This window comes from Prionailurus viverrinus, chromosome D2 (assembly GCF_022837055.1).
Source record: "Prionailurus viverrinus isolate Anna chromosome D2, UM_Priviv_1.0, whole genome shotgun sequence".
In the NCBI taxonomy this organism is placed as follows: domain Eukaryota; kingdom Metazoa; phylum Chordata; class Mammalia; order Carnivora; family Felidae; genus Prionailurus; species Prionailurus viverrinus.
This window is the reverse complement of record NC_062571.1, coordinates 56,937,402-56,963,739: the sequence shown is the minus strand read 5'-3', so window position 1 is coordinate 56,963,739 and position 26,338 is coordinate 56,937,402. Positions and strand designations below refer to the sequence as shown.

The 26,338-nt window shown below is 39.3% G+C and overlaps 1 protein-coding gene across 3 annotated transcripts in view; it reads left to right on the top strand.

The window, feature by feature from the left end:
* Positions 1-26,338, top strand: part of ARHGAP19 (Rho GTPase activating protein 19) — a 68,140-nt gene that overhangs the window by 24,831 nt on the left and 16,971 nt on the right. For 2 of the 3 annotated variants that reach the window (XM_047826119.1, XM_047826120.1), the window contains exons 2-8: positions 801-1,066; positions 2,130-2,210; positions 4,069-4,278; positions 7,078-7,304; positions 10,074-10,160; positions 19,937-20,002; positions 22,231-22,422. In XM_047826119.1, coding sequence (XP_047682075.1) covers positions 801-1,066; positions 2,130-2,210; positions 4,069-4,278; positions 7,078-7,304; positions 10,074-10,160; positions 19,937-20,002; positions 22,231-22,422 — 1,129 coding nt within the window. The remainder of the gene's footprint in view (positions 1-800; positions 1,067-2,129; positions 2,211-4,068; positions 4,279-7,077; positions 7,305-10,073; positions 10,161-19,936; positions 20,003-22,230; positions 22,423-26,338) is intronic. The other variant, XM_047826121.1, reaches the window with a different exon arrangement.

Below are 26,338 nucleotides of genomic sequence, written 5' to 3'. Positions count from 1 at the left end.
TGAACCCACAAACTGTGAGATCATGTCCCAAGCTGAAATTGAATGCTTAACCCACTGAGCCACCCAGGTGCCCCGGTGTCTTTTCTTTTTCAATTTAATTTAATTTTTTAGAGTGTTTTATTTATCTTGAGAGAGAGAGAGAGAGAGAGAGAGAGAGAGAGCGAGCATGCACACATGTGTGTAAGCTGAGGAGGGACAGAGAGAGAGAATCCCAAGCAGGCCCTGGACTGTCTGCATAGAGCCTGACTTAGGGTTCGATCTCAAGAATCGTGAGATCATGACCTGAGCAGAAATCAAGAGTTGGATGCTTAATCGACTGAGCCACCCAGGAGCCCCTTGGTGTCTTTTTATCACATGAAATTACACGGGGCGCCTGGGTGGCTCAGTTGGTTAAGTGTCTGATTTTGGCTCAGGTCATGATCTTGCGGTTTGTGGGTTTGAGCCTTGCATTGGGCTGTGTGCTGACAGCTCAGAGCCTGGAGCCTGCTTCGGATTCCATGTCTCCCTCTCACTCTGGCTCTCCCCTACTCACAATCTGCCTCTCTCTCTCTTTCTCAAAAATAAACATTAAAGAAAAATTGTTTTGAATGAAATTCCTAAGTATCTGCGTGGGTATAACCTAAACAGCAACAAGCTCAAATTGTCTTCTTTTGTACAGTCAGCAGATTAAGGATTAGGTTTTTCAAAAGACCAATATGTAGATTAACCCACAGAAAGAGTGAATAATTGTATGGCTTAGAGAGCATGAGAAGCATGCAGAAATGATCCCCCTAACGAGTCTTCTATTTCATTTTTTTCAGTGATGCTATCTGTAATTTTGTTATCTGCAATGATTCTTCCCTTCGAGGGCAGCCCATTATCTTCAATCCTGATTTTTTTGTGGAGAAACTCCGACATGAGAAACCTGAGGTGTTCACCGAGTTGGTGGTCAGCAATATCACGAGGCTCATCGACTTACCTGGAACTGAGTTGGCTCAGCTGATGGGGGAAGTGGACCTTAAATTGCCTGGTGGGGCCAGCCCAGCACCGGGATTCTTCCGGTCTCTGATGTCTCTCAAGCGGAAGGGTAGGGGATGTGTCTGTGAAGGGTGGGCAGGTCTCAGCTGCTCCCTGGGCTTTATTCCTAACATCTGCACATTCACTGAGTTGCTGTTATTTAAAGTATTTTTTGGTCATTTTTCTCATTTTCATAAGTAGTAAGATCTTAAGTAATAGTAATAAAAATTTTTAAAAAATAGATAAGTTAAAGCAAGTATATCAGTCCCTGAGAGAGATGACATGATTTAGTTTAGGTAGTTATCAGAGGCACCTTGATTTTCATGCCCTATGACATAGCTGAAGAGTAAAGAATGAACATTAAAAATAATTTTTTTTTAGTGGTTATTTGTTTTTGAGAGAGAGAGAGAGAGACCATGCGAGCGGGAGAGAGGCAGAGAGAGAGGGAGACAGAATCCAAAGCAGGCTCCAGGCTCTGAGCTGTCAGCACGGAGCCTGACATGGGGCTTGAACCCACAGATGGTGAGATCATGACCTGATCCGAAGTTGGACGCTTAACCGACTGAACCACCCAGGCGCCCCAAGAATAAACATTTTTTATTGCAGTTCTCAAATGTTTTCATTCTATGGAATGCTTTGATAAGGCATTATCAAAGAGCTATGAGTCACCCAAAATAAAAGCCTCCCTAGAAAATAAATTGTAGCACTACTTTCGATAAGATACTAAGAGGTACTATTTCATTTTATTAAACATGAGAAAATCATTTAAGGTAGAGAAAAATGTTTAAACATGACAATAGATTAGACCCTATACTCTAGTGGATAGTCTGTCATACTTTGACAATCATGGCTCTAAGTTCTATTTTTCATTTTTAAGCTAATTATCAACATGCTAAGTATTGTTACTTAAGATAGTTTTTGCCTTCAGGGAACCTACAGTTTAATCTTAAACATGCAGAGTTGATTGAGAGTTGTTGCATTTTTGGGGGCACTAACAGCTTTCAGGTTTTTGTTTACTGAACCTGTGAAAACATTTGCTGGATTGTTATGTAGGATGCTTGAGTGGTTTTAAGAATGATGATTTTGTACTATTTGCGGAAAATATAGCCCTGTCCTGTTGTATGTTTTTTTAGAAAAAGGAGTGGTATTTGGATCCCCATTGACGGAAGAAGGCATTGCTCAGATATACCAACTGATTGAGTATCTACACAAAAGTAAGACTACTCAGGATTTTGTTGTTCTGTGTTAATGAAGAGTTGTCAGTTTTTTTTTTTTTTTTTTAATAATTTTTTTTTTTTTCAACGTTTATTTATTTTTGGGACAGAGAGAGACACAGCATGAACGGGGGAGGGGCAGAGAGAGAGGGAGACACAGGATCAGAAACAGGCTCCAGGCTCTGAGCCATCAGCCCTGAGCCTGACGCGGGGCTTGAACTCACGGACCGCGAGATCGTGACCTGGCTGAAGTCGGACGCTTAACTGACTGTGCCACCCAGGCGCCCCGAGTTGTCAGTTTTATATGAACTTCCTTGAGTTAGTAGGTGCTAATGAACATAAGACACTAACCAATTATAATTTTAGGTGGCATGTTTCTAAATATATTTCTTCTTAAATTTCTTTTCAGAGAGAATTTGTTTTAAAAAATTTTTAATGTTTATTCATTTTTAAAAAAAAATTTTTTTTTTTCAACGTTTATTTATTTTTGGGACAGAGAGAGACAGAGCATGAACGGGGGAGGGGCAGAGAGAGAGGGAGACACAGAATCGGAAACAGGCTCCAGGCTCCGAGCCATCAGCCCAGAGCCTGACGCGGGGCTTGAACTCATGGACCGCGAGATCGTGACCTGGCTGAAGTCGGACGCTTAACCGACTGCGCCACCCAGGCGCCCCTATTCATTTTTTGAGAGATAAGAGTGTGAGTGGGGGAAGAGCAGAAAGAGGGGGGGACCCAGAATCTGAAGCAGGCTCCAGGCTCTGAGCTGTCAGTACAGAGCCTGACGCGGGGCTTGAATTCACAAACTGCGAGATCATGACTGAGCTGAAGTCAGAGCTTAACCGACTGAGCCACATGGGCGCCCCTAGGCACCCCTATTTATGACTTATTTATGTGGGGCACTGTGGTAGGAGCTAGAGCAGAGGTTGTAAACCGATAATGTAAGGACTTGCGTCCTCTATGTTCATGTGTTGTTTGCTTGGCAAAGTATTAAAATCAAAATAAAATTAGTTACTGGTGGAAGTCCAGGTTTTCAAAATTCTTTTGGTATAGGAAGATCTAGCATCCTGGGGCCCCCACTTGGATACAATCAACTGGAGCACAACTATGTGCTCTCCAGTTTGTTTTGGTTCCTATTCATTCATTTACTGTTACCTGCCCGCCCTTGTAGGCATTTGAACTTGAGCCCCTGAATTAGGAGGCTATACAAAGGTAAATATATACCTCAGCTGAAAATATGAACTTTTATGCTTCTTCTAGATCAGACCAAAACTATAATTCTGCCCCCCTCCCCCCCTTTTAAATCCTCTTAGGTTAGCTTAGAACCTAGTTGGCAGGGGAGAACAGTTTAGTTGAGATGATCCTAAGCTTCTGGGAATCTCAGACTGAAAGGTGATCTGACGGGTTAGAGTTCTAATTTCTGGAACAGTGCAGAGACTCCAAATTCATTTTGGGCTGGGAAACCATTTACAGGGGCAACACACTTCCACAGATGAATTCAGCACCTCTAAACAAAGTCTGGGATGGCCAAAGGGAAGGGGACTTCTGGAAGATTTGGCTTTCTTCCCACTTATTTTTCAAGCTCATTCTAATCATTGTTCAGGTTAAATTCAGTCTCCAGATGTGCCTGAGGCAGACCATGTCCAGGTGCTCAGGGATGTTCAGATAAGTCTCCTCAAGGGCCAGTAGATTCTAAACTTCTCTGGGAAAATGGTGGTGGTGGTGGTGGGGTAATCTCCTTCAAGGTGTTTATAAAGGGTCCTTCAAGTGTAAAGTAGTCTTCTAGATCAGTTGTTTTAATTGTAATTTCTCTTTTTGCTTCCTTTTTGCATGTCTTCTGTTCTTTTTCCATGCTAAACAGACTTGAGAGTAGAGGGTTTGTTTAGAGTACCAGGGAATAGTGTCCGACAGCAGATTTTAAGAGATGCTCTCAATAATGGAACTGATATTGACTTGGAATCAGGGGAGTTTCATTCAAATGATGTTGCTACCTTGCTGAAGATGTTTCTAGGAGAGTTACCTGAGCCGCTGCTGACTCATAAACATTTCCATGCACACCTCAAAATTGCTGGTGAGTATAGGAGGTGAGAAGGAGATGTAAATGAATACATTTCTTTTAGTTGAGTAAAGTTGTTTGGAATTTTCTGTTGTTTGTAACCCGCAGTAATACTTTCGCCAAAATTGGTTAAGAATTCATGGTATTTGGGGCTCTCTGGGTGGTATTGGCCAGTTTAGTTTTAATCAGGTGTTTTTCTTGCTAAATCAGCTTCTTTGAAAATAAAATCCGGATTTTATTTATTTTTGTATCTCTGATAGATCCTAGCATTGTGTTTTGAACATTTTAGTTGCTCAGTAAATGAATGCTTTTCATTGGATTGATTCACATACCTGAGATGTTTATAGGTTTGCTATATTTACCTTGGCTTGAGGCATTTGCTAATATTAAGTATTATTATGCCTCAGTTGAGATCATCTCTAATCTAGGAGACTTGTTTTTTGAAAATAATTTTGTTTTCTAAATAGGCAATACATTCACATGGTTCAAAATTCAAAAGATTTAAAAGTATAGAGTGAAAAGCCTCTCTCCTGCCCCTGTCCCCCACTACCCAGATTTTCTTCCTGGAGGCAACCATTGCTATTGATTTCTTATGTATCCTTCCAGAGGTATTTTATACATTTACAAACAAATACATATATTCTTTTTCTCTCTTTTAGGTATTGGTAGTGGTAGGGTATTATATACATGGTTCTGTGGTTTGCTTTTTTCACTTGATATATCTTGGAGGATGTTCCATTTTCAGCTCATATTTACCTCATTCTCTTTTATGCCTGTATGGTAGGGAATTCATTCTTGAATTGTACAGCTGTTAGGCTGCTATAGGCTCTAAGTGCACATGACATCAAAATCTATACTGCACTTACTTGATTTTGTGTCCTTGGGTATTTTCCTCTTTCTTTTAATTTTAAGTAAAATATAAGATTATTTTTTCTGTTGAATAATTTTTACTACTTAAAAAACTAGCTTTGAATTTCTAACCTCTAATTAAGATTAGATTTTCTTTTTAGCACTCTCAGGACATTCAGGTTATATAAATGAGTAAATGTTATTAAAACGTTGTATAACTTTATAATTATTTTGGAGAGAAATAAACTTGGATCTTGAAAAAGATATGGAAAATATTGGTACGTTTTTTGTAAGTGTTAATATGAAGAATGTTCGTTCCGTTTACTTTGAGTTAATTTAGTGCCATACTTGAAATCCTCCGCTCCACCACCCGTGACTCACACTTCTTTGCAATCATATTGAGGTGTGGCACAGTTGTAGCATTTGATATGCCTTGCTGATAACTGGAAGGTATTTTTGTTTTTGGTTTCATATTAACAAGGAATAGTTTCTAGAAATAATACCTGTCTTTCCTAAACTTGGATTTATTATTGAAGTTAAATAGTTTAAACAACATACTAACTATTTTTGGGTCTATATGATTTATATCCAAATGGTTATTTGTATTGTTTGAAATTCTGATTATCCAGGGGACTGTTTTTATTGATAACCTATGTAGCCTCTTAGGGGAGAAACAGTGATTCTGATGTCATGAGGAGCTCCTAGATTATCCTGTTATCAGGGCATAATTCACTCTCATATTTCTTTCCCTGTGTGAGGAAAAGTGAAGAGGGTGGCATTATCAAAGATCTTTTTGGACATGTTTTCATCTCTCTGTATAGCTAAGAATATATACCTAGGAGTAGAATTCCCAGGTCATATGGTAACGCTATGTTTAGCTTTTTGAGGAACTGACAAACTGTTTTCCAAAGTGTACCATTTTCCATTCCCACCAGCAATGTAGGAGGGTTTAATTTTCTCAACATTTTTGCCAACACTTGTTATTTTCAGTTTTTTGGGTTATAGCCATACTAGGAGGTATGAAGTAGTGTCTCATTGTGGTTTTAATTTACATCGCACTGATAGCAAATAAAACAGAGTATACAAGTGCTTATTGGCCATTCATATATCTTCTTTGGAGGACGTTTATTCAAATCTTTTGCCCATTTAAACCATAAGAGACTCTCAAATACAGAGAACAAACTGAGGGTTGATGGGGGGGGTGGGGGAGAGGGGAAAATGGGTGATGGGCATTGAAGAGGGCACTTGGGATGAGCACTGGGTGTTGTATGTAAGCCAATTTGACAATAAATTATATTAAAAAAAAACCCAAATCTTTTGCCCATTTAAAAATTTTGGTCTTTTTATTATTGAACTGTATTGACACTATTTGTTATTATATTTTGCTCTAAGTTCTGTTTATGCCTGATTCTTTTTTTCTTCTTTTAAGTTTATTTATTTATTTTGAGAGGGAGATAATGAATGGGGAAGAGGGGCAGAGAGAGAGGGAGAGAGAGGATCCCAAGCAGGCTCTCCACAGTCAGCACAGAGCCCAACGTTGGACTTGAACTCACAAACTGTGAGATCATGACCTGAGCCCAAATCAAGAGTCGGACGTTTAACCGACTGAGCCACCCAGGCGCCCCTTTCTTCTTCTTCTTCTTCTTCTTTTTTTAATTTTTTAAATGTTTACTTATTTTTGAGAGAGAGACAGAATGTGAGCTGGGGAGGGGCAGAGAGAGAAAGGGAGACACAGAATGTGAAGCAGGCTGTAGGCTCCAGGCTCTGAGCTGTCAGCACAGAGCTCGATGCAATGCTGGAAACCACGAACTAGAGATCGTGACCTGAGCTGAAGTTGGACGCTTAACTGACTGAGCCCCCCATGCACCACATCTTTCTTCTCATTTTGATTGGAGTTCAGGGGAGGATAATAGTAGACATGTTGATTTTTCTTGCTTGTATTTTCTCCCTTCTTTTGTCCTCAAGATTTGATGCAGTTTGATGATAAAGGAAACAAGACCAATGTACCAGATAAGGAGCGGCAAATTGAGGCTCTCCAGTTGCTCTTCCTCATTCTCCCTCCACCTAATCGTAACTTGCTGAAGTTATTGCTTGATCTCCTGTACCAGACAGCAAAGAAACAAGACAAGAATAAGATGTCTGCTTATAACCTTGCCCTTATGTTTGCACCCCATGTCCTGTGGCCGAAAAATGTGAGTGTTGAGGGGACGAGCAAAGAGTGCTTGGTTTTCTTGGGCTGGTCCTAATCCTCTGGCTGTATCTTGGTGAGGTTATCAAGGGTCCAAGGTCTACTCTTCAGCTTTACAAGGTTAGGGACATACTTCATGAATACGTTTAAGAGTCACCTAACATGAGGGGCCAATTCCTGTTAACCTCATGTGTAAATCAATCTCTGATAAAGCTGAAAGACATTTATTAGTGGAAGCTTTTAGGGGAAAATTATAGCTACTAACTAAAATAGAATATTTGTTTTGGCTGGTCAATATATATGCCTTCTTGAGAAATCAAATTGATATCTGAAGATTGAATGGCATAAATTTAGACTAGAGCCATACAATTTTACTGGATAATGTCACTAAGCCCTCAGGTAAGATGATAGAGCAATCCTTTCTTATCCTAACCCTTCTATTTTCTGTAGATATGCTCTCCTCGGATAAAGCTGAATGTATTTTTTTATTACTGAGACCATGGCTTTCTCAGTGACTTACATGAGAAATAAATTATTAAATGTCTTTTGAACTAATTTTTGACCTGGAGGTGTACAGCTTTCTATTCCTGCACATTCATAATATAAGTTTTATTGCATACTGGAATTGGGAGCCAGAACACTTGGGTTGGAAGCTGCAAACCAGCTATGTTATCTGTGTCCTTTACCCTTGTTATGCTTAGGCTCTTCCTCTGTAAACTGGGCGTAAATTAGTATTTTATCACTTATAAGGTTTTGGAAGATAATGGAAGTAGATAGGATGATAGGATATGGTGATTTATAAAAGGTTTTTGGGATTATAAGAAATGAGAAAAGGAGGGTTAAGGAGAGCACTTGTGGATGCCTGATTGGCTCAATTGGTAGAGTGTAGACTCTTGATCCTGGGGTTGTGAGTGCCAGCCCCACCTGTGTTGGACTCCTTGGGCTCATAGAGTTTACTTTATTTATTTATTTATTTATTTATTTATTTATTTAAATTTTTTTAAAATGTTTATTTATTTTTGAGACAGAGAGAGACAGAGCATGAACGGGGGAGGGTCAGAGAGAGGGAGACATAGAATCTGAAACAGGCTCTGAGCTGTCAGCACAGAGCCTGACGCGGGGCTCGAACTCACGGACCGAGAGATCATGACGTGAGCCGAAGTCGGCCGCTTAACCGACTGAGCCACCCAGGCGCCCCTCATAGAGTTTACTTTAAAAAAAAAAAAAAAGGAGAACAGTTGTGTGGAACATTTTACCTAACAAGTAACTAGTGAAAAAATGTAATGTTCCAGGCTAGGAAGAACCCCACCCCACACAAAGGTGGGGGTGGGGTAAGAAGAAAAGGACACACTAACATTTGTCCATATTAAGGAGATCAAGCCTCCTAATGAGTTTTTTTTTGTTGTTGTTTTTTTTAAGTTTATTTATTTAGAAAGAGAGTGCAAGCAGGGGAGCGGCAGAGAGAGAGAGAGAGAGAGAGAGAGAGAGAGAGAGAGAGAGAGAGAGAATGAGAATCTCACAAGCAGGCTCTGTGAGAACCTGATGTGGGGGCTCAAACCCATGAACTGTGAGATCATGACCTGAACCGAAATCAAGAGTTGGATGCTTAACTGACTGAGCCACCCAGGTGCCCCCTAATGAAAAATTTTAATAATTAAAAAAATTATTTTTATTTATTTTGAGAGAGAGAGAATGCGAGCAAATGGGGGAGGGTCAGAGAGAGAGAGAGAGAGAGAGAGAGAGAGCAAGTGGAGGAGGGGCAGTGAGAGAGGTAGAGAATCTCAAGCAGGCTCTGCACTGCCCTCACAGAGCCCAATTCGGGGCTCGATCTCACAAACTGTGACATAATGACCTGAGCTGAAATCAGGAGTTGGTCACTTAACTGACTGAGCCACCCAGGTGCTGCAATGAAAGAATTTTAGAACCAGTCAATTGATCTCATGAAAAAAGAGTGAGTAATCTGTGTCTATAAAAAGAAATGCTGGGGCACCTGGGTGGCTCAGTTGGTTAAATGTCCAACTTTGGCTTGGGTCATGGTCTCATTGTTCTTGAGTTTGAGTCCCACATCAGTCTCTCTGCTGTCAGTGCAGAGCCTGCTTTGGTTCCTCTGTCCCCTTCCCTCTCTGCCCCTGCCCTGCTCGTGTGCTTTCTCTTTCTCTCAAAAATAAACATTAAAAAAAAAAAAAAATTAAGAGATCTTGGTTAAAGCAAACAAATTAAGTAACAAAGATGCATGTTGAGGATGAGGGCTTTGGGATAGTAGAGATGGATACTCAAGTGCTTAAAAAACAGGAGAAATAAGAGAATCAGTGACCATTTGCGTTTTTAAGAAACAGATGTTACCTTTGGTATCAATTACTAGTGATGGTTTTCTTTCACCTTTGGAGAAACTCCAGTTTCTCTGAAGAGGCAGCGTCCCTGGTAGTTTGTATAGATTCTGTTCTTCCTGCCCATTTTGGATCCTAGACTAGATTTTCTTTATCAACACTGCTTGCATGTATAATTCTCTAGCAGAATTAGGAAATAAAGATTGGTTCTCATAGGTTCTTGTTGAGTTTGGGGACACATGGTCTCTTCTAGGTTATATGTCCAATCCAGTAGAAACTTGCTGAACTGAAAAGCCTTTCCAGAATTAAACACTATAGTACAGACACCTTTGTTCGGGATAGAAACCCTTATACCTTTGAAAGAATAGGCTTATTGGTAAGTAAATGGAACATCTCTTCTACTTCTCAGCTCTTAATCCTCTTTTGGTTTCTTTCCCTATGAATAGGCCACTGCCAATGACCTTCAAGAGAATATCACAAAGTTGAACAACGGGATGGCTTTTATGATTAAACATTCCCAGAAACTTTTTAAGGTAGGTAAGGGATGGGATTTGAGTGGTGATAGGACAGGAGGTTGGAGCATGGTGGAATCCTCAGTAGGGCTACAAGGATGACTAATAAAAAAGTCTCTGCCTCGGACTTGAAACCAGATGGGACAGTGGCAAAACTCAGAACAACTAAGGTGGGGAGAAATAGTAAGGCACCTGGAGGCTGAGTAGGATAACTGGCCCTACCTGGGACACCCTTACTTTTTCACGAAGGGCAGTTTGTACTGGCAGTTGAGTGAGTTTATTCTGTCTGCTTCCTGCCAGGAGAATTTTGAGGGTCTGACAGTCTGCTTTCATTTTGTACTCTTTGTCCCTTTTAGTCCACACTATCAATGTTTCTGCCCATATAACTTTTTCAACTTTGTGGTTCTGTGGATTTCAGAGGGATTCACTCCATTAGACAAAAACCACATATACAAATCTTTTTAAGACAAACCCTTCTCTCCCTTGGTCTCCTCCTGAGAAGGCTGAAGGACAATACCTTTAACCTTCCCAGAGGCCCTCTGGTCTGACTGAGAGGATCTTTATTCTTTTGAAAGGGTCCTTTGTGTGACCGAAAACTTTGACCTTTTGATGTTTTAAAAGATTTTATTAAAAAAAATTTTTTTTAATGTTTACTTTTGAGAGAGAGCAAGAGTGTGAGTGGGCAAGGGGCAGAGAGAGAGGGAGACACAGAATTCAGGCAAGCTCCAGGCTCTGAGCTGTCAGCACAGAGCCTGATGCAGGCTCGAACCCATGAACTGTGAGATCATGACCTGAGCCAAAGTCTGGTGCTTAACCAACTGAGCCACTCAGGTGCCCCTAAAGATTTTTATTTTATTTTATTTTATTTTATTTTATTTTATTTTATTTTATTTTATTTTATTTTATTTTATTTTATTTTATTTTGTTTTGTTTTATTTTATTTTATTTTATTTATTATTATTAAAAAATGTTTTTAAATGTTTATTTGAGAGAGAGAGAGAACAGGGGAGGGGTAGAGAGAGAGGGAAACACAGGATCCGAAGCAGGCTCTAGGCTCTGAGCTATCAGCACAGATATCGGGCTCGAACTCTTGAACCTCTAGATCATAGCTGAACTGAAGTCGGTTGCTTAACTGACTGAGCCACCCAGGTGCCTCATTATTGTTTTTTTTTTTTTTTTAATGTTTATTTATTTTAGAGAGAGAGAGAGAGAGACAGCATGAGCAGGGGAGGGTCAGAGAGAGAGAGAGAGAGAGAGAGAGAGAGAAAGAGAGAGAGAGAGAGAGAATCCCAAGCAGGCTCTGCACTGTGAGCGTGGAGCCTGATGTGGGGCTCGAACTCATGAACTGTGAGATCATGACCTGAACCAAAACCAAGAGTCAGATGCTTAACCAACTGAGCCACCCAGGCGCCCTGATGCTTCTAAGATTTTAACAAAAAGTTGTACAGTCATATCCTTGGCTTTTTCTTTAGAGCACACTTTCCTGATAGTGAATTTCTCAATTTTAGCATCTTGCCATCTGGAAAGACTGAGAATTGAGAGAGAATTGACTAAGTACTTCATATAAGAGAAATCACACTTTTTGTGATTGGCTTATTTCACTTAGCATAATGTTTTCAAGATTCATCCATATTGTAGCACTTGTCAGAATTTCCTTCTTTTTTAAGGATGAGTAATATCCCTGTCATTGTATATACTGCATTTTGCTTATCATTTATCTGTTGAGGACACTTGGATTTCTCCCATGTTTTAGCTCTTGTGAATAATGCTGCTATGAACATGGATGTACAAATATCTTTTTTGAGACACTGCTTTCAATTCTTTTGGGTATACACCCAGAAGTGGAATTACTGGATCATGGTAATTCTAACAGAACTGCCATACTGTTTTTTTTCTTCTTTCATTTTTTTTTTTTTATGTTGCTATTTCTTTTTTTAATTTAATTTTATTTAAATCCAAGTTAGTTAACATATAGTGTAATAATGGTTTCAGGAGTAGAATTTAGTAATGTATCACTTAAATATAACACCCAGTGCTCATCCCAACATGTGCCCTCCTTAATGCCCATCACCCATTTAGTCCATTCCCCTACTCAACATCCCTCCAGCAACCCTCAGTTTGTTCTCTGTATTTAAGAGTCTCTTATGGTTTCCCTCCCTCTCTGTTTTTATCTATTTTTCTCCCCTTCCCCTATGTTCATCTGTTTTGTTTCTTAAATCCCACATATGAGTGAAATCATATGGTATTTGTCTTTCTCTGCCTGACCTATTTCACTTAGCATAATACATTCTAGTTCCATTCATGTTGTTGCAAATGGCAAAATTTCATTCTTTTTGATCACCGAGTAATATTCCATTGTATATTATACCACATCTTCTTTATACATTCATCAATTGATGGACATTTAGACTCTTTCCATAATTTGGCTCTTGTTGATAGTGCTGCTATAAACATTGGGTTTCATGTTCCTTTTCGAATCAGCATTTTTGTATCCTTTAGATAAATACCTAGTAGTACAGTTGCTGGGTCATAGGGTAGTTCTATTTTTAATTTTTTGAGGAACCTCCATAGTGTTCCCCAGAGTGGCTGCACCAGTTTGCATTCCCACCAGCAGTGCAAAAGTGTTCCCCTTTCTCTGCATCCTTGACAACATTTATTGTTACCTGCCTTATTAATTTTAGCCATTCTGACAGGTGTGAGGTGGTATTGAGCATCTTTTCATGTGTCTGTTATTTGGATGTTTCTTTGGAAAAGTGTCTGTTCATGTCTTTTGCCCATTTCTTCACTGGATTATTTGTTTTTTAGACATACTACTTTCTTTCTTTTTTTCTTTCTTTCTTTCTTTCTTTCTTTCTTTCTTTCTTTCTATCTTTCTTAATTTTTTTTTAACGTTTATTCATTTTTGAGAGACAGAGACAGAGCACGAGTGGGGGAGGGGCAGAGAGAGAGGAAGACACAGAAATCAGAAGCAGGTTCCAGGCTCTAAGCTGTCAGCACAGAGCCCGACATGGGGCTTGAACTCACGAACTGTGAGAGCATGACCTGAGCCAAAGTTGCACACTTAACCTCCTGAGCCACCCAGGGGCCCCCGGGCATACTGTTTTCTATAGTGGCTGTATTCATTTTACATTCCCTCCAGTGACGTACAAGGGTTCCCATTTCTTTACATCCTCATGAATACTTATTTTTTATTTTTTGGTAGTAACTATGAGGTGGTATCTCATTGTAGTTTTGATTTGCATTTCCCTAATGATTAGTGAGATGTTGAGCATCTTTCATGTGCTTATTGCCTGTCTTCTTTGAAGAAATGTTCAAGGCCTTTGCCCATTTTTGAATTGGGTTTTTTTATTGTTGAGTTGTAGGAGTTCTTTATATATTCTGATTAGTAATCCCTTATAAGATATATGATGTGCAAATATTTCCTCCCATTCTGTGGGTTGCGTTTTTACTCGGGTGATAGTCTTACTACACAAAATGTAAAAACTTCTGTGAAATCCCCCATTAGTTTATTTTTTTCCTTTTGTTGCCTGTGACTTTGATGTCATATGCAAGAAATCATTGCTAAATCCAATGCCATGAAGCTTTTGTCCTATGCTTTTTAAAAATAATTTTATAGTTTTAGGTCTTATATTTAGTTTATAAATCCATTTTCAATTAACTTTTTAATATGGTGTTAGGTAAGTGTCCAACTTTATTCTTTTGCTGTGGACATCCAGTTTTCCCAGCTCCATTTCTTGAAAAACTGTTCTTTTTCCATTGAATAGTCTTGGCATGCTTGTTGAAAATCATTTAAGGATTTATTTCTGGATTCTCTATTCAGTTGGTCTATATGTGTTTGTCTTTATGCCAGTACCACACTATTTTGATGACTATAGCTTTGTAGTAAATGCAGGGTGTAAACATGGAGGCCTCCCTGGGATTTATTGACTACAAGGTGGTGAGTGATCCAGAGTCCAGAGTTTAGAAATGAAAGATCAGAATCTTAGGTTAAAAAACAAAGAGTCAGGGCTACATCAGGGGCTTTGGTGCCCAGGTCAAAGATTATCATCAGTTAGAGGTCAAGATCTAGATAAGTGAATTAGAATAGTAGTCAAAGGACAACAGGAGAAAAAATGATTTTTAATGATGAACAAAGATCTTTCAGACCTCTTCATTATATACTTCCTGATGAGGGGAACAGCTAGTTCCAAAACATGCATTTATGGGAATAAGTAGAGAGGAGTTGTGATTATGAACAGTAAGGCAATTACTTGACTGTAGTTGTGAATCAAAATGGAGAGTTTCTAGGTGCAGTTCCTAATAGAACTCTCCTTCATTGAATTTTCTTGTTACTATTGCTATAGGATTAACTTTTCATAGTCCACCACTCACAAGTTAAAAGAGAAGTGGGATCTCAGAGATCTCATTGCACCCCACGGTTTTTAGCCTTTCTACTTCTGATCTCTTTACCTGTGGAATCCATTCTCCCTTGTGCATGATTTCAATGTACATAGTTCAAGTATACAATGAGGTTGTACTTAACTATGAAGGATTTTAAGTGACTTAACACAAATTTGTTATCTTACAGTTCTGTAGGTCATAAGTCTACAGGAGTCTCACTGGTCTAAAATCAAGGTTGGCAGGGATGCTTTCATTTCTGGATATTCTAGGAGAGAATTTGTTTATTTGCCTTCTCCATCTTCCAGAGGTTGCCCACATTCCTTGGCTTATGGTCCCCTTCCTCTATCTTCAAGGCTAGCAATGTTGTATCTCTCTCTTATTCCTAACTACGGCTGGGAATGGTTCTCTGCTTTTAAGGACCCATCTGAATAACCTAGTTAATCTCCCCATTGCAAGGTTCTTAACTTAGTCACACCAGCAAAGTCCTTTTTACCATGTAAGATAACATATCACTGTGAAGGATTTTGAGAATAGAAATCACACAAATCTTAGAGATAAAACAAGAGTATGGGCTCCTGGACGTAATTCAGCTTGGTACAGTTCTAATTAATAGACCCTTTCAAACAGTCTGTTTTTACTCTACATTTTCCTTATATAGATTCCTGTTTCAGCTCCTCATCTTTGGGGTTTTGATTCTTGTTTGCTACTTTACCTTTGTTTCCAGACTAGTGTGAGCACTCTTTGAGCCTCTGTTGATCTTTGAAGGAGAGAAAAAAACATTTCTTTTGAGATTTTAGTCTTCAGTCTCTCCTCTTTGATACTCACATCAGAACTGTTGTCTTTATGGGGCTTTACCACTTTGGCTAATTAGGTTCTTTCCTGAGCTTTTCCTTTGGATGAAAAATGGTCGATTGTTCTGTGTGCTCTATCACTTATTCTGAGGTCCTATTGTACCCCCGGTTTGTTGTTCTTGTGCTTTGCTGTGTCTTCTTCTTCTCAGGCTTCTTTGGGTAGAGTTTTTACCTCCTAATCCTCAGATTCTGTGTTCTTTGTATTTTTTTCCTTAAAATTCCTCCTATTTCTAGTTCTGTCTTCTATTATCAGTCCCTCTGACCCAATCTGGTTTTATGTCTCCCTAACATGAGTCACAACATCTTTTCCTAGGGACTTATAATGATATACAATTAAGGCCAATTCCCATTTTATGTGAGAAGTCCTTTTGTTGATTCCCTCTGAACTGTAAAATACTTAACACCTCCAGATTTTCATTTAAGCCCATCTGCTTCTGTCTCCCTTTCTGGATATGTCTTAAGCTCATAGTATCTTTTGGGGGCAGGGATTTTTCTTTTTTTTTTTAATTTAAAAATTAAAAAAAAATAATCTCACACCCAATGTGGGGCTCGAAGTCACAACCCCGAGATCAGGAGTCACATGCTCCACCAATTGAGCCAGATAGGTGCCCCAGGTTTTTGGTTTTTTTTGTTTTTTTTTTTTTAAATGAAGTTTATAGAATAGGTGGAGTGGGTTCTGTCATATTCTTGTTTGGAGGAAATTTCCTTTGGTTTTGAGCTCTGCTTTATAGTTTAGCAAGGTAGAAATTAAACAAGATATCATAATGTTTTTGTCACAAGAGTCTTCTTAAAACTTTGTTATGAAGTTTTTCAAATACAGATAAAAGGTGAAAGAGTAAAACAGTGAACACTCATATAACTGTCAGATTCAACAAATGTTACCATTTGCCATATTTGCTTTTTTTTTACTCTATATATTTATGCTTTTTTTGGTGTTTGTTTTTGGCTGAACCCCTGACAGTAAATTGCAGACATGATACTTCACATCTAAGTACTTAAGCGTACATCTCCTAAGAATAAGAACATTGTCCCAATAGTCACAGTACCATTATCATGTCTAAGAAAATTAATGAGGATTTCATACTAGCTAATATTCAGTACAGATTCAAATTTCCCCATTTATCCTAAGAATGTATTTCATAGCTGCTGTTTTTAATAACATATACTAATCGAGGTTCATATATTGCCTTGATTATTATGTCACTTTTAATCTGGAATAGTCCCTATGCTTTTTCTTCATGTCATGGACTTGTTGAAGTATTCAGGCCAACTGTGTTACAGAATATTCCGTCTTCTAAATTTGTCTTACTGTTTTCTTAAGGTTATTTAACTTGTTCCTATGTATCCCTTTCTATGTAGTTCCTGTAAACTGTTAAGTTAGGTCTAGAGGCTTGATTAGATTCATATTAAGCATTTTTGGCAAAGATTTATAGGTGATGTTTGTGTATCTCCTATTGCATCATGTTGCATCACATTCAGAGGCACAGAATGTCAGATTGTCTCACCCTCAGTGATGCTAATTTTGCTAACTGCCACATCTCTTAATTACAAAGGTACATTTTTCCCTTTGCAATTAGTAAGTAACCTGCAGGATGATTACCTAATGTAATGATTTTAGCACCCATCTGTAATCCTGCTGGAATCTATGGTGATACTGGGTATTACGAAATAGTGTTTTTCTAATTCTGTTTTATCTTTATTAGCTGACTTTTTTTTTCCTGTGGAGGAGAGCTTTCCTTTCCTCTGTTTCATTCTCTCTCTCTTTTTTTTAATGAATACCCCTATAGACTCATAGGTTTATAGTTATTCGAGGTGTTAGTCAATTTCAGTTGTTAATTTTAATTTTCAAATTGTCTCAGATTTGGCCAGTGAGAGCCCTTGCCAGCTCTTCCTGCTGTCTTTTTGACAGGACTCCATCAGTCTGAGTGTTTCCTTCCTGGCATAAAATGTCCCCAGCTCACTTTGCATTTGCTCTGCCCTGGGCCTGGAATCAATTATTTTCTTTAAGGAGCCCTGTTTTTTTTTTTTTGAGTGACCCTAGATATACTCATTGTTTCTGGGGTGTCATTGCTTTCTAGGCTCTTTGAGGGCAGGAAGTAGATTAAAATTTTTTTTTTTTAATTTTTTTTTTTTTTTTTTTAACGTTTATTTATTTTTGGGACAGAGAGAGACAGAGCATGAACGGGGGAGGGGCAGAGAGAGAGGGAGACACAGAATTGGAAACAGGCTCCAGGCTCTGAGCCATCAGCCCAGAGCCCGACGCGGGGCTCGAACTCACAGACCGCGAGATCGTGACCTGGCTGAAGTCGGACGCTTAACCGACTGCGCCACCCAGGCGCCCCTAAAATTTTTTTTAAAAGCAACTATTAGTTCATATTAGTATTTCCAATTCAGATTTATCATTCCAGAGCTTTTTCTTGACTTCTTTTACTTTGTATCTGTTTTCAGTCATTGCAAATTCAAGATTTTAGTAGCATTTATATGCTATTTGCTTTATCCTACAATATATAAAATATCAACATATAAAAAATTAGTTTAAAAAATACACCTATATAAACATGCTGATGGAAGTTTAAGATTCCCTTATAGTTCCTTTCCCCTAGAATATATCTCACTCAGGATGTATAATTAGAATACAGTTTTTTTTTTTTTTTTTTAATGTTTAATTTTTGAGAGAGGGCTAGAGCCCAAACAGGGGAGCAACAGAGAGAGAGAGAAGGAGACACAGAATGCAAACAAAGCAGGCTTCAGGCTTTGAGCTGTCGGCGTAGAGTCCTACGTGGGGCTCAAAATCATGAACCATGAGATCATGACCTGAGCCAAAGTTGGAATGCTTAACCGATGCCCCTAGAATACAGTTTCCAAAAGTTAGGTGGAATAATTCTTTTTCTGTGCTTATGTTGTCAATCATATACTCAGATATATTCATTTTTTTCCCTGTTTGTGTTCAGTTTACGGTTTACCTTTATTTCCTTTTGGGTTTAAGTGTATTTTTTTGACTCTGTAGTATATTTACATGCTTCAAAAGCCCAACTACACAAAAGGGTATATACTTAGAGAAATCTCAGTCGTCTTCCTAACCATTTTCATTATTTTCTGGCTTATCCTTTTCTGGTTTATCTGGTTCCTTTTGTGTTTCTTTTTATAAAAACAAATAAGTGTGCATATGTATGTATGTTCCTATTTCCTTTTTCTTACATAGGTGCTTTATATACTGTTCCATGACTTTTCTCATTCAACAGTAGATCCTGGAAGTCATTCATATCAATTCATAAAGTGTTTCTTCCTTCTTTCCCTTACCCTCTCCCCTCTTTCGTTTTTAGTAACTAGATAGTTCTGTGTTGTATGGATGTATAAAAATTCATTCAACCAGTTTTCTATTAAAAGACATTTAGGGGGCACCTGGGTGGCTCAGTCCATTAAGCGTCCGACTTTGGCTCAGTCATGATCTTGCGGTTTGTGAGTTTGAGCCCCGCGTCGGGCTCTGTGCGGACAGCTCGGAGCCTGGAGCCTGCTTTGGATTCTATGTCTCGCCCTCTCTCTGCCCCTCCCTGCTCACACTCTGTGTCTCTCTGTCTCAAAAATAAATAAAACATTAAAAAAAAAAAGACATTTAGGTTGTGTTTAATCTTTTTTTTTAAGTTTACTTATTTCTTTTGAGAGAGTGTGTGAGTATGAGTGGGGGAGGGGGAGGGGGGGGGAGAGAATCTCAAGCAGACTTCGTGCTCAGCATGGAGACCAACTTGGGGCTCGACCTCACAAATCGTGAGATCATGACCTGAGCTGAAATCAAGAGCTGGACGCTTAACCCACTGAGCTACATAGGCACCCCCTCTTTTTTTTTTTTTTTTTAAATGACAATTTAAATTGTGGCCAGGGGGAAAGTAACCATTCTGAAATATATCCAGAGTGGTTTTTTTTTTTTTAATGTTTATTTATTTATTTTGCTAGACAGAGAGTGAGCGTTTGTGGTAGAGGGGCAGAGAGAGAATCCCATGCAGGCTCCATGCTCAGCACAGAGCCCAATGTGGGACTCAATGTCACGACCATGAGATCGTGACCTGAGCTGAAATCAAGAGTCAGATGCTTAACTGACTTAACTAAGTAAGCCACCGAGGTGCCCCATATTTGATTTTTATATCTATAATAGTGTCTTCTCAAAAACAGTTTTCCTATCAGATTTGTTGAAGTACCATTTTGGGGGCAAGAGAAAGGAAGCTATGGAATAGGGCATTTTGAGGATCTTTTGTTTTTCTTTCTTTTTTTAAAATTTTCTTTTAAATGTTTATTTTTGTGAGAGAGAGAGGGTGTGCATGCACACTAGTCGGGGAGGGGCAGAGAGAGAGCGGGACATAGGATCCCCCTCTGACAGTAGACAGCAGACAGCCCAATGTGGGGTTCAAACTATGCTTAACTGACTAAGCCACCCAGGTGCCCCTGGGATCTTTTGTTTTTCAGAAGTAATCTGCTAGTCCAGTTATTTTGAGAGTCACTGTTTTTGTGGCCTGAAAGAAATTTAGATACTGCTAACCATTTGTTCTTGGTTTTCTTTTATATCCCGCCCAGGCTCCTGTTTATATTCGGGAATGTGCTAGATTGCACTATTTGGGCTCCAGATCTCAAGCATCAAAGGTAAGAATAGGAAATTGCTCTTAGCCTATTCAAAGAAAGAGTTAATTAAGATTAGTGGAGTTTTATTTTATTTACAAAAAAATTTTTTTTTAACATTTATTCGTTTTTGAGAGACAGAGAGAGACAGCGTGAGCAGGGGAGGAGCACAGAGGGAGGGAGACACAGAATCCGAAGCAGGCTCCAGGCTCTGAGCTGTCAGCACAGGGCCCGATGCGGGGCTTAAACTCACTGACTGTGAGATCATGACCTCAGCTGAAGTCGGACGCCTAACCGACTGAGCCACCCAGGCTCCCAGATTAGTGGAGTTTGTTTTTTAAAAAAAAAAATTTTTTTTTTAACATTTATTCATTTTTGAGAGTGAGAGAGACAGAGCATGAGCAGGGGAGGGGCAGAGAGAGAGGGAGACACAGAATCTGAAGCAGGCTCCAGGCTCTGAGCTGTCAGCACAGGGCCAGACGCGGGGCTCAAACTAATGGACTGCGAGATCATGACCTGAGCTGAAGTTGGGTGCTTAACCAACTGAGCCACCCAGGCGCACCCCCCAGATTAGTGGAGTTTTATTTTTATTTATTTATTTATTTTTTTAAAAGGGAAGGAAGTTCTTTTTTTTTTTTTTTAATTTTTTTTTTACATTTATTCATTTTTGAGAGACAGAGCACAAGCAGGGGAGGGGCAGAGAGAGAGGGAGACACAGAATCCGAAGCGGGTTCCAGGCTCCCAGCTGTCAGCACAGAGCCCGACGCGGGGCTCGAACCCACAAACCACGAGATCATGACCTGAGCCGAAGTCCGATGCATAACCGACTGAGCCACCCAGGCGCCCCGGGATTAGTGGAGTTTTAAAACAAAGTGTGAGGGGTGCCTGGGTGGCTTACTTAGTTAAGTGTCCAACTCTTGATTTTGGCTCAGGTCATGTGATCTCATGGTTCGGGAGTTTGAGCCCTGCATGGGGCTCTGGGCTGACAGTGCAGAGCCTGCTTGGTATTCTCTCTCTCCCTCTCCTCTACCCCTCCCTCGCTCGCACTCTCTCTCTCTCTCTCTCTCACTCAAAATAAATAAACTTTGAAAAAATAATAAAACAAAGTATGAAATAAAAATAATCCATGGAAAATAAAATGTTAGTGTTATAGTTCAAAATTATCTAGTCAGTTTGAGATAAGGAAAAAGACGGAGAAGAAAGTTATGTATTGAAACAAAAGTGCCCCCTCCGCCCCCCGCAGTCTTCTTGTTTCCTTTCAGAGGTGCTCCACTGGTAGATGGTATCCTCTACATGTGAGTGATGACATAGACTGCATGTTTGAAGTTTTTCATAAAGCCCCTATGCATTCTTACAGCATATGATATAAGCAGTCTGTAAATAGCAATGTATTAAATATTTTGCAGCAGTAAATTAGTTTTATATAATACATTCTTATTTCATGTTCAGTGGTCTACCAAATGTCTCAAACGCTTGAGACCACATGAGCTTAGAAAGCAAATGTGTGATGCTTCTTAACAAGATTGCATATGATTCTTGTGCTTTAAAACTGAGAAGTTTAAAAAACTTCACAAGTACTTTTTAACGATTTCTATTTAGTCTGTCTTGGTTAGAAACTTAAGCTGTCATCTTATGCTATTGTTCCTGCCTCTTCTTCAGTAAATATTTGGTGTGACCTGGAAGACAGTATATGAGTTCAACTAGTGTAAGTGGAGTTTGGTTTTTCTTAGAGAGTTGTTGCCATTCCTCCACCGCTGCAGTGTAGTTACCCCATCATGTTGTCATGTGTAGGAAAGAGCACCCAGCCAAGAGCCCGTGCACTTGGTCTCCAGGATGGGTCTGTCCCTTTTAATATCTAAATGACTTTAAACTTATAGCTTAACTTCAGTTTTTTCTTTTATCAAATAGGAATGATGATACTTTCCCTGCTTACCTCATAGGATAGCAGTGAGAGTTATATGCGATTAAAAGATGCTTTGAAAACTGAACTCTTATATAAATATAATTTTTGGTGGCAATATTCTAAATGAATTTAGGTTCTCTATGTAGGTCGTGGGAGTGGGCTGTTAATGTAGTCCATAATTAGCGATTTCTCTTCATCTGGTAATTTTATGTTTAGGTTTTTCTTATTCCTTGATTTAAGAGTGTACCATGTTCCCCATTTCTCCCCCCTCTTTTGTTCCAGGGTTGTGGGAACCTGAAAATAAGCTGGCAGGATATATTAATTTGCTTTTCTTTAAAATTTTCTCTAGGATGATCTTGATCTGATAGCTTCATGTCATACGAAGTCCTTCCAGCTGGCAAAATCTCAGAAACGGAACTGGGTTGATTCCTGCTCTCATCAGGAGGAGACCCAGCAGCGTACAGAAGAGGCATTGAGAGAGCTGTTCCAACACGTTCACAATATGCCAGAGTCAGCGAAGAAGAAACAGCTTATTAGACAGGTACCTGAATGCAGGAAATGGTGACGGGCTTTAGGAATGTAGTCAGGTTGTAGAATCACTAGGGAATACTGTTACAAATCTCGTTTAAGTTTTGGCTCGTATTGACCTACACTTGGCTCGGCCAAGGAAGCAAACTTGTCAGTGGAATCTCAGTGGCAGTGTCTATACTACTGCCCCACTAGGGAAGGGAGTAGAGGGAGGCTCTTGGATTTCTGCAGTTAAACAGAAGGATCCAAGTGTAGTTAGAGTTTCTCTAATTTCGGTCATGTACCAAATATGCTGAGAGAGAACCAGCAGTTATACAATATATTGTTCTGGAGTTTAAAGCCTTCAGATATTCTTGGCAAATAATTTAATCCTTTGGAATTCCAATTTCCTTGTTTGTAAAATGGTAATTGAAATGTCCACGTTTCATGACTATAAACATTAGAAAGAATCTATGTAAAGTGGCTGGCATAGCAGAAAGCGGTAGCTCTTACTAATGAGTTGTTTGCAGTTAGGAAACACTATAAAGCGGGCCTGGTTTGATATTAGAAGGTAGGAATTCTGGTAGCTAAATTTGTTGATTTTGGAGCCGTGGGAACAAATTAGTGCTCTCATTTGCCATTTTGAGACTTGAAGTGTAGCAGGAGTAAATCCCAACGACTTGGTTAATTTCTTTCTCGGGAAATATATTTTGTCTCAATCCCTCTTGAATTTTAGCTGAATAGGCAAGGTCAGCCTCTTGACTTCTTATTCAACTGGGACCTTCTTGAGGGAAGTCTGTGTTTTTACTTTTTCTTTTTATACCTAATCTCAAGCGTAGGGCCAGATATAACCAAGTGCTCAGAAAAAGTGTAACTGAGCTATTCTTAATAGTTGATAGACTCTTTTAAGAAAAGTTTTCTGTTACACTCTTTGAAGTTACTTTGAGATCTAGCAAATCGTGTTATGACTGGAATTTTCAGGGGTGTTGTCTGAGTATTATCACAGATTCAGAGCACTGCAGTGATTTAATTCTTGATAGAAACTAAGACAGCAACTTAGGACAAGTGTAATGACTTTGTCATCAAGAATGCAGAGGGTTAAAGATAATATGAAGGAAAAAGCTAGCATCATTTTTGGTCTTTTTAGAAAAATAGGAAATTATAGAGAAGGTTAAGAAGAAAATAAATCACTCATCCCACCAGTGTTTACCTTTTTGGTATTTCTTTTCGTTTTTTTCCTATGAATAAATTTTTACATAATTAGGAGCATACCACATACTTTCTTTATCTCTTTTACTAAACATTACAGCATAAGCATTTTCTCATGCATGCTTGCAAACTCCTTGCATACGTTTCAAATACTGCCATTTTGTTTTGTGGAAAGTGTAATTTTACTATTTCCTGATTTTTCTCTGGTTATAAAAATAATAAATATTTACTATAGAAACATTGAAACCTCCAGAAGAGTGTAAAGAAGAAAAATCACCTGTAATCATCCTGAGATAACCACCAATAAAAATTTGGGAGTATTTTCTTCTAGCGTTTCTTTCCATGAATATGTATTTGACATGTTTTTCTTTTGCTTGAGATCATAATATATATTCAGTTTTTATATTCCTGTCCTTTTCATTTAATATTATATCATGATCATTTTCTAGAGGCCGTGAACAAGGGCATCTAGGTGGCTCAGTCGGTTGGGTGTCCGACTTTGGCTCAGGTCATGATCTTGCAGTTTGTGGGTTCAAGCCCCACGTTGGGCTCTGCGCTGACGGTTTGGAGCCTGGAGCTTGCTTCGGATTCTATGTCTCTTTCTTTCTCTCTCTCTCTCTCTGTCTCTCAGAAACAAATAAATATTAAAAAACAACAACAACAAAAAGGGTCGTGAACATTTTTAACACTTGCATAATATTTCATCACATATCTAATGTATATACAATTTGCCTAACATTGAACATGTTTGGGAAATAGGTTGTTTTTAGCTTATACATTTTTGCTTATAGCTATTTTCATTGCAGAGTTTTTCCTAGAAGTGGCATGACCCAAGGATATGCTTTTTTTTTTTTTTTTTTTTTTGGGTGTAGCTTATAGCTATTAGGTCACTTTTTTTTAAAGTTTATTTATTTTTGAGAGAGAGTGTGTGAGTGAGATGGGGCAGAGAGGGAGAGAGAGAATCCCAGGCAGGCTCTGCATTGTCTGTGCAGAGCCCAAAGTGGGAGTTGAACCCACGAACCGTGAGATCATGACCTGAGCTGAGTGGGGTGCCTAACTGAATAAGCCACCAAGGGGCCCCCCCTTTTTATTTTTAAAGTTTTTAAATTTTTATTAGAGAAAGAGCACGGGAGTAAAGGAGGAGCAGCGAGAGAGGGGGACAGAGGATTGAAGCGGGCTCCGCGCTGATAGCAGAGAGCCCAAGATGGGGGTTGAACCCATGAACTGTGAGATCATGACCTGGGCTGAAGGTGGATGCTTAACCAACTGAGCCACCCAGGCGCCCCTAGATCCCTTTTAATATATAGGTCTCTCTTTCTCTCCCCCCCCTTTTCCCCCTAAAACATTGCCAAAGTTTGTTTGAATAATCTTAAATTCATTTGTTTATTTACTTATTTTTCATTTTTTTAATGTTTATTTAATTTTGAGAGAGAGAGAGAGACAGAGTGTGAGCAGGGGAGGGGCAGAGAGAGAGGGAGACACAGAATCCGAAGCAGGCTCCAGGCTCTGAGCCTGACACGGGGCTTGAACTCCCGAACCGTGAGATCATGACCTGAGCTGAAGTCAGATGCTTACATGACTGAGCCACCCTGGCGTCCCTGAGTAAACTTAAATTTTTTTTTTTTAAATATTCATTTTTTGAGAGAGAGAGAGAGAGAGAGAGAGAGAGAGAGAGCATGTGAGTGGGGGCGGAGGGGCAGAGAGAGAGGGAAGAGAACCCGAAGCAGGCCCCAGGCTCTGAGCTGTCAGCACAGAGCCTGACCTGGAGCTGTCAGCACAGAGCTGACCCGTGAGATCATGACCCGAGCCGAAGTCGGACACCCAACCGACTGAGCCACCCAGCTGGCCCTTAAATTTAAAATAATTTAGATTTACGGGACACCTGGGTGGCTCAGTTCGTTAAGCGTCCGACTTCAGCTCAGGTCATGATCTCATGGTTTGTGAGTTTGGGCCCCACATCCGACTCTGCTGACAGCTCAGAGCCTCGGGCCTGCTTCTGATTCTGTCTCCCTCTCTCTCTCTGCCCCTCCCCCACTCACTCTCTGTCTCTCTTTCTTTCTCAAAAAATAAATAAACATTAAAAAAATAATAAATAGAATTTAGATTTAGGAAAAGCTTGCAAAGATAATACAGAGAATTCTCACATACCCTTCACTCAGGGTACCCTTCACTCCTGATGTTAATATTGTTAAGACTGGGATGCCTAGGTGGCTCAGCTGGCTAAGCATCCGACTTTTGATTTTGGCTCAGGTCATGTATGATCTTCTGCTAGCCCCATGTCTGGTTTTGCACCGTTGTGGAGTCTGCTTGGGATTCTCTCCCCCTGTCTCTGCTCTGTCTCCCTCATTCGCACTTGTGTTCTCTCTCTCTCTCATAAAAAAAAAATTGTTAAAACTTAATGTTACTATTAACATGATAGATTTTACTCAGATTTTATCAGTTCTTTCGCTAATACCCTTTTTCTGTGTCAGGATCTAATCCAGGTTACCACATTTGTGTTTAAATACACACATTCTCTCTCTGCACTTCATTTGTGAAACAAACCAGATTGTTTTCCACAGACTGGATCTTGCTGGTTGCACTTCTGCGGTTTTATTTAACATGTTCCTCCATCCTCTGTATTTATTATACATTTGTAGTTAGATCTAATTATAGAAACTGATTTGAATATCAATTAGGTTTTTTGATTTTTGGTAAGAACTTCATAGGTGGTGTGAGTTTTTGAATACAGTAGTTCCTGC